The sequence below is a fragment of the Corvus cornix genome, chromosome 1A (assembly GCF_000738735.6).
Source record: "Corvus cornix cornix isolate S_Up_H32 chromosome 1A, ASM73873v5, whole genome shotgun sequence".
Classification (NCBI taxonomy): Eukaryota; Metazoa; Chordata; class Aves; order Passeriformes; family Corvidae; genus Corvus; species Corvus cornix.
The window spans coordinates 60,980,134-60,992,773 of record NC_047057.1 but is presented as its reverse complement, the minus strand read 5'-3'; the positions used below and the strand labels follow the sequence as shown (position 1 = coordinate 60,992,773).

The 12,640-nt window shown below is 42.8% G+C and overlaps 1 protein-coding gene across 1 annotated transcript in view; it reads left to right on the top strand.

The window, feature by feature from the left end:
* ABCC9 (ATP binding cassette subfamily C member 9) overlaps positions 1–12,640 on the top strand; it is a 71,339-nt gene that overhangs the window by 56,919 nt on the left and 1,780 nt on the right. The window contains exons 34-42 of the mRNA XM_019292671.3: positions 525–627; positions 2,873–2,974; positions 5,726–5,846; positions 6,801–6,931; positions 7,510–7,588; positions 10,467–10,575; positions 10,807–10,910; positions 11,658–11,791; positions 12,060–12,122. Coding sequence (XP_019148216.1) covers positions 525–627; positions 2,873–2,974; positions 5,726–5,846; positions 6,801–6,931; positions 7,510–7,588; positions 10,467–10,575; positions 10,807–10,910; positions 11,658–11,791; positions 12,060–12,122 — 946 coding nt within the window. The remainder of the gene's footprint in view (positions 1–524; positions 628–2,872; positions 2,975–5,725; positions 5,847–6,800; positions 6,932–7,509; positions 7,589–10,466; positions 10,576–10,806; positions 10,911–11,657; positions 11,792–12,059; positions 12,123–12,640) is intronic.

Here is a 12,640-nt window from a genome sequence, read left to right as displayed (position 1 = left end):
ACATTACCTGAAACTTTAGGGATGTTGAAACCTTCAACCCTGTTGAAGAGCCCTAAGGCTGGCCAGGTAACTTCTGAAATCAGGTTTAAGCTGACAGGGGAGCCCTGTACCTTTGCTGCGGCTTATGAGGAGGAGCTGAGGGGCCACAGCAGCACTCACCTGTGGGAGGGAGGAGTGGACTGCAATGCAACCCTATAAAAAGTGGATCAGCTCTGGGAAACAAAACATTTCCCAGCACCCTGGCATTGCAATCTCTTTGAGGGGACAGCCTCTGGTCCAAACCCTTGTCCAACAGAATTGCTTGTCAAACAAATTCCTCCCTACTCCATATGTTGCTCTGGCTATGGGGAGCTGTGGCAGCAGATACGCATCCTCAGGGAAGAGCTTTTAACCCGAACTTCGGCAAAAACAGAAGGGCAAAAGGTTTTGGGCTGGGGGGAGGGGAGGCAGAGCAGAGTTAATGCTTCACCCTTTTGTGTATGAGTGTGTAATGTGTTGTAATGTAACAACTTTGGTCTCGGCAGGCACGAAGCCAGATTTAAACAACGTATGCTGGAGCTGACGGACACGAACAACATTGCCTACTTATTTCTGTCAGCTGCCAACAGATGGCTGGAGGTCAGGACGGTACGTTCAGTTTTGTCCCAGCCATGGTTTTGAAACCTTGGAAGCAAACAGAGACTTTGCCTGATGCAGAGAAGATAATAACGAGTATTAATCTCGCGAGGAGATTATACACACAGTTCCTTAAAATAGATCAGGATTGTTATGTTAAACCCAGAGGGTTTTTTCAGCTTTCTTGGCCAGGAGTAAGAAAATACAAGTTTGCCTCATCTGCTGCTGCTGTGCTGTCTAGCGTCTGAAGAGAGTGCAAGAACAAACATTTACATAACTTCAAACAAGGCTTTCTCTACTACTGTGCAGCATCCACAGACCTGCCACAGCAGGAACTGCTTTCAAGGCAGAATGTGGCTTTTCAGTGGTTTTGTGAACTGTGCCATCCTTCTGCCAGTGCTGTTTTAGGCACACTGATCTCCCAGGTTTGAACTATCTCTCCAGCAGCAGGTTTCATCCCACGGCTGTAAGCTAAACCCTTGCAAGGCCATGTTGTTTGTGGTTTTATTGTTTGATACCACAGAAGATAGCAGAACTAGATTCCAGAAAGAAAATGACAGCAGGGCACAATGCAGCCACTGACAGTGACACAGGCTCCTGGTTTTTGGGGGAGCTCTCTATGAGGGACTTTCCTGATCTGTGAGGCAAGAAGAGGCAAGCAAAGTAACTGTGATTCCCTTATTTATCTGAAACAGAAAGAGCAGTGAATAAACAGAGCAGTGGCCTGATTCTGCTAGACATAAATAGCAACAGGCATGATTAATCCTCACATCAAAGACTATATATTCACCTTCTTTTCCTGTTGGAGCAACAAAGTTACTCTCCATTTCTCATGATGGCAAGGCTTTCCCTTCAGCTCGAAGCTTTCAGCTTCTTACAGCATCCAAGATCAGCTGAAATTGCTTCCAAATCTAAGACAGATAAATAACAGAGCAACAGCCAATCCTGGAACACGCCTGCTAATGTCTCACAGTCTTAGACTTGCTTACATGCAGAATGAATTTGGTCCAAGAATACGCCTCACCTCATCAGAGCATTAGAAATAATGTGGTCTTGCCAAGGAATAGTTCAGTTAGCTCTGCCTAATGGCACAGTAGTACTAAGAGCACCAAAAAGTTTGTGGGATTTAATAGCAGCTGTTAAGTCCTGTCCAAGCTGCTGATGGAGGTCCAAGACCATTGTGCTTGTAATTCTCCATAGGTGTGAGTCACAGAATCCCAGAATCACAGAGTGGTTTGAGTTGGGAGGGACCTTGAAGCTCATCTTGTTCCAACCCCTGCCAGGGGCAGGGACACCTTCCACTCTCCCAGGTTACTCAGAGCCCCATCCAGTCTGGCCTTGGACACTGCCAGGGATGGGGCAGCCACAGCATTTCTGGGCAATCTGTGCCAGGGCCTCACCATCCTCAGAGGGAACAATTCCTTCCTTGTATCCAATCTAACTCCTCCCTCTGTCAGTTTGAATCCATTCTCCCCTAAAATTTGAGTCTGTATTCTGCTCATCAACACATTTTATAGACAGATGAACTAGGCAGCCCTCATTTCAAATCTCAGAAGGAAAGATTCCTGACAGGGCATCATCAAACAGGAGGAGAAAAATGAATGGAAAATTTGATCCAAAGTAAATGTAATGTAGGCAGCAGATACCAACTATATTCCATTAATGAGCACCTTGACTCCATGAGATGACATGTTGCATAACTTCAAACCTGAGATAGGCATCAAGAAAATGGGTTCCAGCTCCTGCAAAGCTTCTGCCAATAAAACATGTGCATGACCTGTATAAATTCTAGCAAAAGCCTTCATGGACTTTGTGAAGTCAATGATACTTCCTTTTTTTGAGGAGGCAAACCCATATTTCAGAAGACCTGAAGGAGAGTGAAGAGACTGGAGTTGATTTGTTTTAGTGCTGGGAATTAGGGGTGTCACTGTTATATCCTTCTCATGATTTTTTTAAAAATATGTTTATTAGATTTTTTGATCCCTGCTCTTTTTGGGGTGGCCACCATGGGATGCCCTAGCCCAAATGGATTTGCAGCAATTACTGGCCTGTTTCAGTTGTGTTCAGCAAGTTGCTTTGAGTATTTCAGGTTGGGCATCACAATGATGACCTTTTCCAGGGAAAAAACCATGCCAAAATTAAGGACTAGGTGTCATTATATAAATAATTCTTGGTAAAGCAAAACTGCTCCGCAGGTAAAGAAATGTTCTGGTTGCTGCATTTTTTCCCTTTTTTGTCCCCCTGTCTCTCATTCCAGGATTACCTGGGTGCTTGTATTGTCCTGACTGCTGCTGTCACTTCCATCACCGAAGGGCCACACTCAGGCTTTGTGGGGCTGGGTCTCCTGTACGCTCTGACGGTACGTGCCAAGGCCAAGTGTAAGAACTTGCAGACCAACACATTATTTTTATAATATTTTTATGTGTACACGGTCATCTCCCAGCTTTCTTCATCTTGAAAAAAAGAATCCTGAAAATAATGGACTCGAGCCAGAGCTGAGGGAGTTCAGGGCAACTTGGACTTGCTTCAGGTTTTATGAGCCAATTAAAAAAACACAACCATTCCCAGGCCCTGCGTGCTCCCAAGCGGAGCAGGAAAATTAAAAATGCGTAAGAGGACCTGCTGTGCACTCTGTTTTGTACAACACACTGCTGGTTCCACCTCTACATGGCAAAAGCTGCCAGGAAATACAGATTGTCATCATCTGGGTAATTTTTAACCAAAGATCAAATAAAATAATTGCCGAAGAAACAGAATTAATGGTTTTGCCTTTGGAGGAAAACTACTGAGATGCCCAAGATTGTCCATGCAATTGTGAATGGATTTGGGGATTGGGACCTTTGTGGGCATGGTTCATCATGCCAGGTAGCACTAGGAATTCAGAGGTGATGGAGTCAGAGATGACAAGGTTGTGGTGGTCCAGTAGCTGGTTACTTTTGCCACTGTCATTAGCAGTGAGAAGAAGGAACAGTATTTCAGTATACCTGGCTGCAAGAGAGGCTGAGTGTTTATCATGAGCACAGAATGAATGACAATTACCACAGAAAGTAGAAATATTACTGAATGAACCACAAGTGTGGGGACAAAGGCAGGATGATGACAGTGGCAGGAAAAACTTTTGAAACCATGGCTGGCATGGCAAAAATCTGGCTGCTTTGAAGCACTGCTGTGAGGGAGGGATAAAGGTTTGGGTCTAACACTGAGATCTGGCTTTGCACATAAATGCTGGTGAGCCCGTGGCTACAAAAGAAAGTCCTCAGCAGCTGCCTTAGGGTGGCCTTAGATCCCCTCTGTGCTGCTGTTGCAACAGTGTGAGAATCTATCAACAACAGAGAATCAGTCCCAGGGCTTCAGCTTCACTCTGAAAACATTCCTGGTAATGCTGCTTCATTAGCAGGGATCTGGAAGCGCCAGGATGTCTGTATCATCACTGGCTTCTTTGTTTTAGCCTGTATTTGCAAACAGTTCATTAGCGTGAAATAGCCATGTGCTGAAGTCTGGCACAGAAGGTGAAGAAGAGCTGTAGCCAACAAGTGATCACCTGTCTCTCTCCTGCCCCACAATAACCCTGATGAACTTTTGAAGGCAGCTGGATCATTACCTGTGTCCCCTGACATAATTTTTATTATAATTTCTCTTTGAAGCTCAGAGAGGGCTGATATTTGGACCTGGATGAGAGAAAACTGTTTGTACCAAGGTTGTGTTTACATCCTGAGTTTATTCTCTCCTCTTTTATAAACACTGCCAACTCCCTTGCACAACTGTGAGGAAGCCTGAGATAGTGGGAAGAGCTTTTTGGCTGCCAGGTTGTGTTATCAAATCTGCCAGATCTAGGATAGCAGCCTGCCACTGCAAGCAGCAGTTCCACAATGTTTTGCTCATCTGCAAACTTTCCCATTTCTGTAACTTCCTAACTCAAAAGCTGGACACCAAATGTGCGGGTTTCTGAACGTGAAGGAGAGAATACCCCATCAAGAACTCTATCTCAAGGATAAAGCAAGCAACCAAGTCCTCTAAATTAACAACAATTTTTTCTGAATCTCAGTTAAAATTATTTACCGTTTGCTTATTGCATCAGTATTAGGTTAGTGGTAAAGAAGTGAGACTAGGTGATTTATTCTTAATAAAGTCCTTATTTGGCACCCACCAAAAAAAAAATGGCAAAGCCTTTCTCTGAATAGGTTTCTGCATAAGGTGTTTTTATTTTTTAAGTTTCTAAACCTTCATTCAGGTACATAAAATATCTCAATTTTTAACGGTTCTTGGCAATCTTCCTAATAAGAAGATTTTTTTATAGAAGCACCTGAATACCGACTTAGGAAACAGATTTCCAATCTTCAGCCTTAAATAGTAAGTCCTAGAAAAGAGTTTGTCTGAGCTACTGAGTATTGTTAGAGAACTAATCATCAACTATTATCTACTAAAAGTATTACCTTTACTATTGATTTTATTATTGATCAAATCTTTTTCATCACAAATGAGAATAAAAACCAGGAAGGAAATATTGCTGAACTGATAACGCATTTTTTCCCTCATATATTTCTATGCTAGAAACTTCTCATACTTTCCACAGAGATAAATGGATTATCTAAATATGCACAGGCAGAAACAGAAATGAAATTATCATAAAATCTTTTCAATATATTTGCAAACAGCGAACTTCCTTAATCTTTAGTTGCAGTCTTCAAAAGATTAGAATATATATAATAGAAAATATTTCCAAGCAGCACTTTCAATTTTGATTCTTTTCTGTGTTTGTGTGCTTAAAGAAGACACATTTTAGTGCTGATTATTAGATGCGGAAAACAAGAGATTCCCTCAATCAGTCAGAGTTTAGGTACAACTTTTCCATACTTCTCCTTCAAAAAACAAGGATGAGAATACCAAGCACTAAATTACTGTCTTAGGGCTAATAGTGTTGGAGTATGACTGTCTTCTTACAGATTTGATGCTGTTGCACTGGGTCTTGAGCTGTTGTAATGTTAAAAAGAGTCCCGCTGTGCTGGGTCAGGCCAAGGATTTTCATAAGTGTATCCAACCTTTATTTCCAAATGGGTAGATGAACAGAAAAAAGGCTGAACCCTGTCCTTGTCTTTGTTTTATGATGCAGATAACCAACTACCTGAACTGGGTAGTAAGGAATCTGGCTGATCTGGAGGTGCAGATGGGTGCAGTGAAAAAAGTACACAGCTTCCTGAACATGGAGTCTGAGAACTACGAAGGCTACCTGGGTATTGCTCTCTAATCCTTTTGGGGCTTTACATGGTCATGTTGAAGAATGGTAGACTTGGTCATGCAAAATGTACACACCTCTCTGGCCAAAATCTGTTCTCACTGAGGTGTAGTAACAGCCACTGGTGTGAGTGACAAGGATAGCTAAAAGGAGCTATGAAATATGTTGCTCATGTTAGTCAACATGAAAAAAAATCCTATCAAAGGAGACAGAGCAGGATCCTGTAGTACAATCAGAAAATGCTGCAGTTATAGATGAGATGAACAAAACATCCATGTAAGTTACTCAGAAAACAAAAATAGGGATAAAAATTAGAAATGTCACATGCTTCAAAATCTCTGATCTTTGTAGCAGGTGGGGACTACAGGGTTGGCAAGCAGATCTCAGCTACTCTTCTCTGAGCTTCACATTGGAATTCGTGCTCCACACACTTCAAATTGGCTTTGACTGCTATTTTAGAAGTGGTTGAAGTGCAAGCAAAGGCTTGTAGGTCAAGAAGCTTCCCTGCAAAGCCAAGCTCCTTAGTCCAGAGACAAAAGCTGATGTGTATTTGCAAATCAGGATGAAACACGAGCTGTGATAATGTCAACAGCTCACATTGCGTGGCAGTAACAACTTCCTTCCTCAAGCTGCCCTTCCTGTGCTGGTCACTGATCCAAGGCCACGTTAACACTGCCCTGACACCACGTTCTCTGCTCGTTTGGCTTCTCCCTGTTGCAGTGCCAAGAGATGCTTTAGTATCTGTCCTCTCTCCCCATGTGTGGAGATCTGGAAGCCAAGTGCCTGCCAGGCAGTTCCCAGCCCAGCCTCCCCTTGACAGGGAAATGGGGCTCCATTTCTCCAGTGGCTTAAAGGAAGCTGCCCAGGCAGAAGAGAGAGGGAAAGGGGACTGTCATAAGGGGTGACCCTCTGGCAGCACTCATTTCAGTTTGTTTTTCTGTAACTATTTCAGATCCCTCTCAGGTCCCCAAAGACTGGCCCCAGGAGGGGGAAATCAAGATTGAAAATTTGTGTGTTCGCTATGAAAACAACCTGAAGCCTGTTCTGAAGCATGTGAAGGCCTATATCAAACCAGGGCAAAAGGTATCATATCAAGCAAGTGCCCATCATCCTCATTCTGGTGCAGATCCTTTGTTACAGTGTTTTCCTTTCTAAAGTGCCAGAAGAACAAGATTAACAACTTGCAGCGGCAGATATATACATTTACAGTCCTCTCAGAGGTCCCTGGGCACAGATCAAGAACTTACACTGACAAAAGCTTACTCTTGGCTGGGATCAGTTTTTCTTCTGAGCGTCCCATGTCTTTCCAAGTCCATTTTCCTTGCATAAAAGTGAGCCTAGATGGCAGATAAATTAGAGGAACATCAAAGTGTACTGTGTAAAAACACAAGTGTATCTCACATTTCAGCATGCAGCGTCATTGACATCCTGGTTAAAATGCTGAAATGCTCCCGGGACAAGTCCTTGTGATGAGGGGCAGAAAAGGGGAGTGCGCTCGCTGTGCTGTTTTGTGTTTTCCCTACTGTGCCACCTGCCCTTGGGAAGGACCTTTCTACTCATCTGTGCAGCTTTCCCAAAAGAACTGCAGGTGTAAGCAAGGAGTAAGGAGTAAGTGGTAAGTGAGTACTCTGTGAGTAAGTGACATCCTCCTTTTGTTGCAGGTTGGGATCTGTGGTCGCACCGGCAGCGGCAAGTCCTCCCTGTCCTTGGCGTTCTTCAGAATGGTGGACATTTTTGATGGTCAGTTTTCCCCAGAATATGTTGTCACTCCTCAACCTGCTCCCCCCTTATTTCCTCAGAGAAGTGAGGAGCCTTTTTGATAGTTTATAAACTGGTTCTCTGGCTCAGAAGATATTTGATTGGAAGTGTCATGCCTTCAAAGTACAAAGTGTCCTATTGTGAGTAGCACTTGGTTCTTCCAGGAAATGTTGTGCACAGGTTATATTTCTAATTTTTTAAAAAAAATTTTTGCGTATGGTCTGACAAAACAAAATGCAATTTTTGAGATAGGACAAAAAATATGTAACTCTCTGGAGTCTAAATTTCTCCCTAAAGAATGATAGCATAAACTTATTATAGCTGTCAAAATATTAGCAGAATAGAAACTAGAACTCAACAAGTCCATTCCCTTGATTCTTTTTTTATTTTTTTGTGCTTTCCCACAACTGCAGCAGATTCTGACTAAAGGGTTGAGAAAATGTTGCTGTGTTTTCACTCCTGCAGCATTTCACTGTTCCAGCTAATTGGCAGGAACTGCTTTTCAGGATTTATAATACAGATACATGTGTGCTGTTGCAGGACTATAGAAAACCACTAGAAAGTCATCTTTTTTTCCAAAGATTTCCACATTTCTAATTTAGCCCTTGTGCATGGAGTGTTTGCGTGGGAAAGCCCAGTAGGATGTGGGAGGATAAGTGAATCTGATGCAGCTAATACTTGCTTTTGTTGTGGTTCTGTGCCTGTATGCGTCTATGGTCACAGGCTTCTCATTCATGACCAGGATTCCTGGATATATAAATACTGCGAAGAAATAATAACTATGCTTATGGCCAGCTTGAAGTTTCTTTCTACTTAAGTCTTCTTTCTGTATATTTTCTTTGTCTCCTTCTTCTGTATCCCTGATTTTTCCCAATGGGAATGTCTAAGCCTTTTCTAACTAAGCTCTGTTTATCCTTTGTGCACACCCCTCTCCCAGATGGACCCATATTTGGCCTCTGTGCTGGTCCATTTCTGGGTGGGATCTTGACTCCAATAAAAGTTATATAACAAGATTTCAAGTAACTTTACTAGAGCCAGGATTTCATTCATGTTGTTCCTTAGGTCTTCATTATCTCCTTAAATTTGTATCTGTCCCATTTTATTTTCCTATTTTTGCTTCTCTGTTGTTTAGTGTTTCCCTTCTCTTGCCCTCTGTTCAACCAACCTCTCATTTCTCTTGTGTCTTGCTTGACCATCTCTCACTCCTTTCCCAGTTTCCCAACTCCTCTCAATTTACTTTTCCCCTTAGTCCTCTCATCTCCTCTTTTCTTTTCCTAGCTCCATATCAAATATGCATTTCCCTATTCCCCAGGCATGCCATACTAATTTTTCCCTCCTTATTCCGCCTCATGTTCTGCTAACCCACTCTAATGTCCTTGTTTATGAAGAAAAGTAATTACTTAAGTTTATGCAACCACCAATGCCTCAAGCAGAAGTCCTATAACCTGATTTGGACTTTCTTGAAGTCTGAAAATAATTGGACTTTGCACCTTACAGATAAAATCTTGGTTCTTCTGACCATATAATAAAAGCATAAAACTAAAATAATAGAAGTAGTCCAGCTAGGGGGGGATGAAATCTTCCACTGGAACAGGGTCAGAGAACAACCTACAAAATGCAGAATCATGAGAATTGGGAATGACAGAAGGAACACACATACACAGCTCTGAATATCCACATGCCTGCCAGTTCATGGTTAAGTTCTTACTGTTGGGAGAGACAGCTGATGAAATTAGGGTTAGGTACATCCCAGGGAGGAGTGCAGCTGCCTGGTGAAGCAATCCACATGAAAACTGCAGAAGTGCCTGATGGAAATACCCTTTACCATATCCTCATTCAGTTTGTCCTAGCCCACCCCTTCCCCATAAACTGAAAGATGTTTCTATGTTCAGAGGAAGTCAGTGGGGTCAGTCACTCCTGGATTTTACTTGAGAATTAAATGAAAAAAATTCCTTCTGCCCTTCTCACCATCTTCTACTTACAGAACAGCCAACCAGTTTCTCTTGTACATTTTTCCCATCTCCCTTGCCTGGATATCAGCAGTTGCCACACCCAGCACATCATAAATCAGATTTTCAGAGGATATCCATGTGTTCATTGACCTGAAGTAGTGACTAGAAATGGAAAAAAATCCTCTTTTTTACCAATTATCCCAGCTGCTGCAGCAACTTCTTGTTGGTGAAGATTAATGTGACTGCTCCCAGTAATCTCACAATAGCAGCACAGTAAGTGGTTAATTCACACCACACACTCAAATGAAATTGAGCTGTAGGTGAATGGAATTAAAATTCCCCGGAACAGAACATCCTTTCTGTTCTCCTGATCTGCCTCTCATTACAAAGTTAATGCTACCCAGCTCCTCCTGGAGTCAGAAGGATAGTTTTGGCTCCTGGTGAATGGGTTGCATATACATATATATGTTATGCAAAAGAAATTGTGCACATCTCAAAATATCTTCTGCAACTGTTGAATTCAAGGGGAACAAAGAAGGGCACAGCAACGTAAGTTGCTCTTGTTCTTTCTCTGTTTGGCTGTAAAACTCAAGTTGACCCATAATAAATTATCCTTCAATCATTAATCACATAGCAAGGAACCCATGTACTTCCCTTAAGGGAGGGTGGGGGGAAGAAAAAGGAGAAGAGCAAGGTGGCAGTGTCACTGCTAAGCTGGGACATCCTTGGCTTGTGTTATTAGATACATTCACCTTCCCCCTGTGTCTGACAGTGCTGAGAGCTCACAGAAACGGTGTCCCATCATCTGGACACCAGCCTAGAGGGGCTGTCCCACCTTTCTGCCAGCTATCTGTGGATCATGTGCTTTGTGCAATTCCCTCACATGTTCTGCGTGTTGTTTGACACAGGGAGGATAGTGATTGACGGGATAGACATCAGCAAACTGCCTTTGCACACGCTCCGCTCCCGGCTCTCCATCATTCTCCAGGACCCGATCCTGTTCAGTGGCTCCATCCGGTAGGTGTATGCCATCAGGGGGTGGCAGGCAGCATTGCACAGCCTGCCTGCCATGGGAGCTGTGCGACAGGAGAGGATGGAAAAGGCAAGGAACCTTCCTAGCTCAGTCCAATCCATCTGCACAGCCTGCCCAAGGGACATCCAGTGACATACACAATGCCAAAGTGTTCATTTGCAGAAGGCCTGAAGGTAATTGCAGTAGCAAGATTCCTATTACTGTTTTCTTTGCAGCTTTAATTTGGATCCTGAATGCAAGTGCACCGATGATAGACTCTGGGAAGCTCTAGAGATTGCTCAGTTGAAGAACATGGTCAAGTCATTGCCAGGAGGCCTTGGTATGTCTGAACCAATCTCTGGCACCATGGGCCAATAATGGGATCATGCAGGCACACAAATAAACAGATCCATCCCATCTGACACTCTGGATCATCATGTAGGAGCTGACAGGCAAATAGTGAAGATTCTCTCTTCATGCTAGAGGGAATATTCTTATTGAAAAGCTGAAGAATAGTCTGGTTTCCCATGCACTGTGGAAAAATCCTGCAACACCTCAGCATCATGGTGTGATTCTTGGGGCTATCCTGTGCATGGCCAGGAGTTGGATTTTGATGATCCTTGTGGGGTCCTTCCAACTCAGAATATTCTGTGATTCTATGTTCATAGTGGGATAATTAGTAAGGAGAAAAAAAAACCCAATTTTACCTCCTTTAGCAGAACCTGGCTCTGCCAGCAGAGCTGTAAACATTGACAGAGCATTTTTCTTACCATTGCAGATCTGTTTCATGAAGAAAACTCATACATTTATTTCCATATCAAGCATATTTCATATTACTAAGATATTACCCTGCAGCCTACCAGATTTCCTAACAATTTGTGCCAACTGTTTGTTTAGTGATATATTTCTCCTTTCCCAAGAGGCTGTGCTCATTTTTCTTGGTATCCCTCCATCACACTGGTCAGTCAAGATTATGGTTATTGTCTTTTATGGGAATTTTGCTTGGCCCTGGAATAGTGCACAGGCAGAGCTCCTCAGGGGCAGCATTTCAGGGGTGCAAGATTCACAGGAACTTGTTTTGTTACAGATGCCATGGTCACAGAAGGAGGGGAGAACTTCAGTGTGGGGCAAAGGCAGCTCTTCTGTCTGGCCCGAGCCTTTGTCCGCAAGAGCAGCATCCTCATCATGGATGAAGCCACAGCATCTATTGACATGGCCACAGTGAGTACAGCAATTAGCTAATTACGGATCTACCAGGAGAAAGCCATCTTCCCTAAGTGTCAGCCATAAAGCCGTGAGATCTCTGTAGCAGAAAAAGCTGGCCGTGGTTTTGTTTCTCTCCGGATAAAATGAAATGCTTTCGAGAACCCCTGTTTTCACAGGTGTGATGTTTCACTGCTGGGAAAGAGATAGTGTGGAATATGCTTGAAAACAAGTGAATTAGAAGTAACAGGATGAAGTAACTGAAGTGAGCCTTTTCCTCCTACAGGAAAACATCTTGCAGAAGGTTGTGATGACTGCCTTTGCTGACCGCACTGTTGTAACAATAGCAGTAAGTATTAAGCCAGAAAAAGCTCTTTTTCCCTCATTCCTCAGGCAGTTAATCTTGCCCTCCACCAGTTAAACACCACTGTATAAAACTAAAAAAAATCACAAAACAGAACTAAACCATGAGTCCAGAATATTCCCATGAAAGCAGAACAAGTCAGACACCTACTATCAACCTGAAATTTTGCAGTAAATGCTGTCCTGCTATTAAACTAAAACACTTGGATCTGAACAAAGACTTTACAGGGAACTTCAATATCTGCATTGTCTCCAACAAAATTTGAAGTCATTCTCACTAAAAAATTGAAACCAAATGCATGGCTTGAACCATTACTGAAAGTTGGATCAAAATCTAGGTTTGAATTTTACCTCTGAAGGCTATGTATGTATAGTGCCTACAATCACGGCACAAATTTATGAGTTGAGATTTCAAAATATTCTTGGTGTGGTTTCTCAAGTTGGGCTATCTTTTCTGTCTTTTGGAATAAAAAGCTGGGTTGACAATAAAGGTTTTAAAAACTG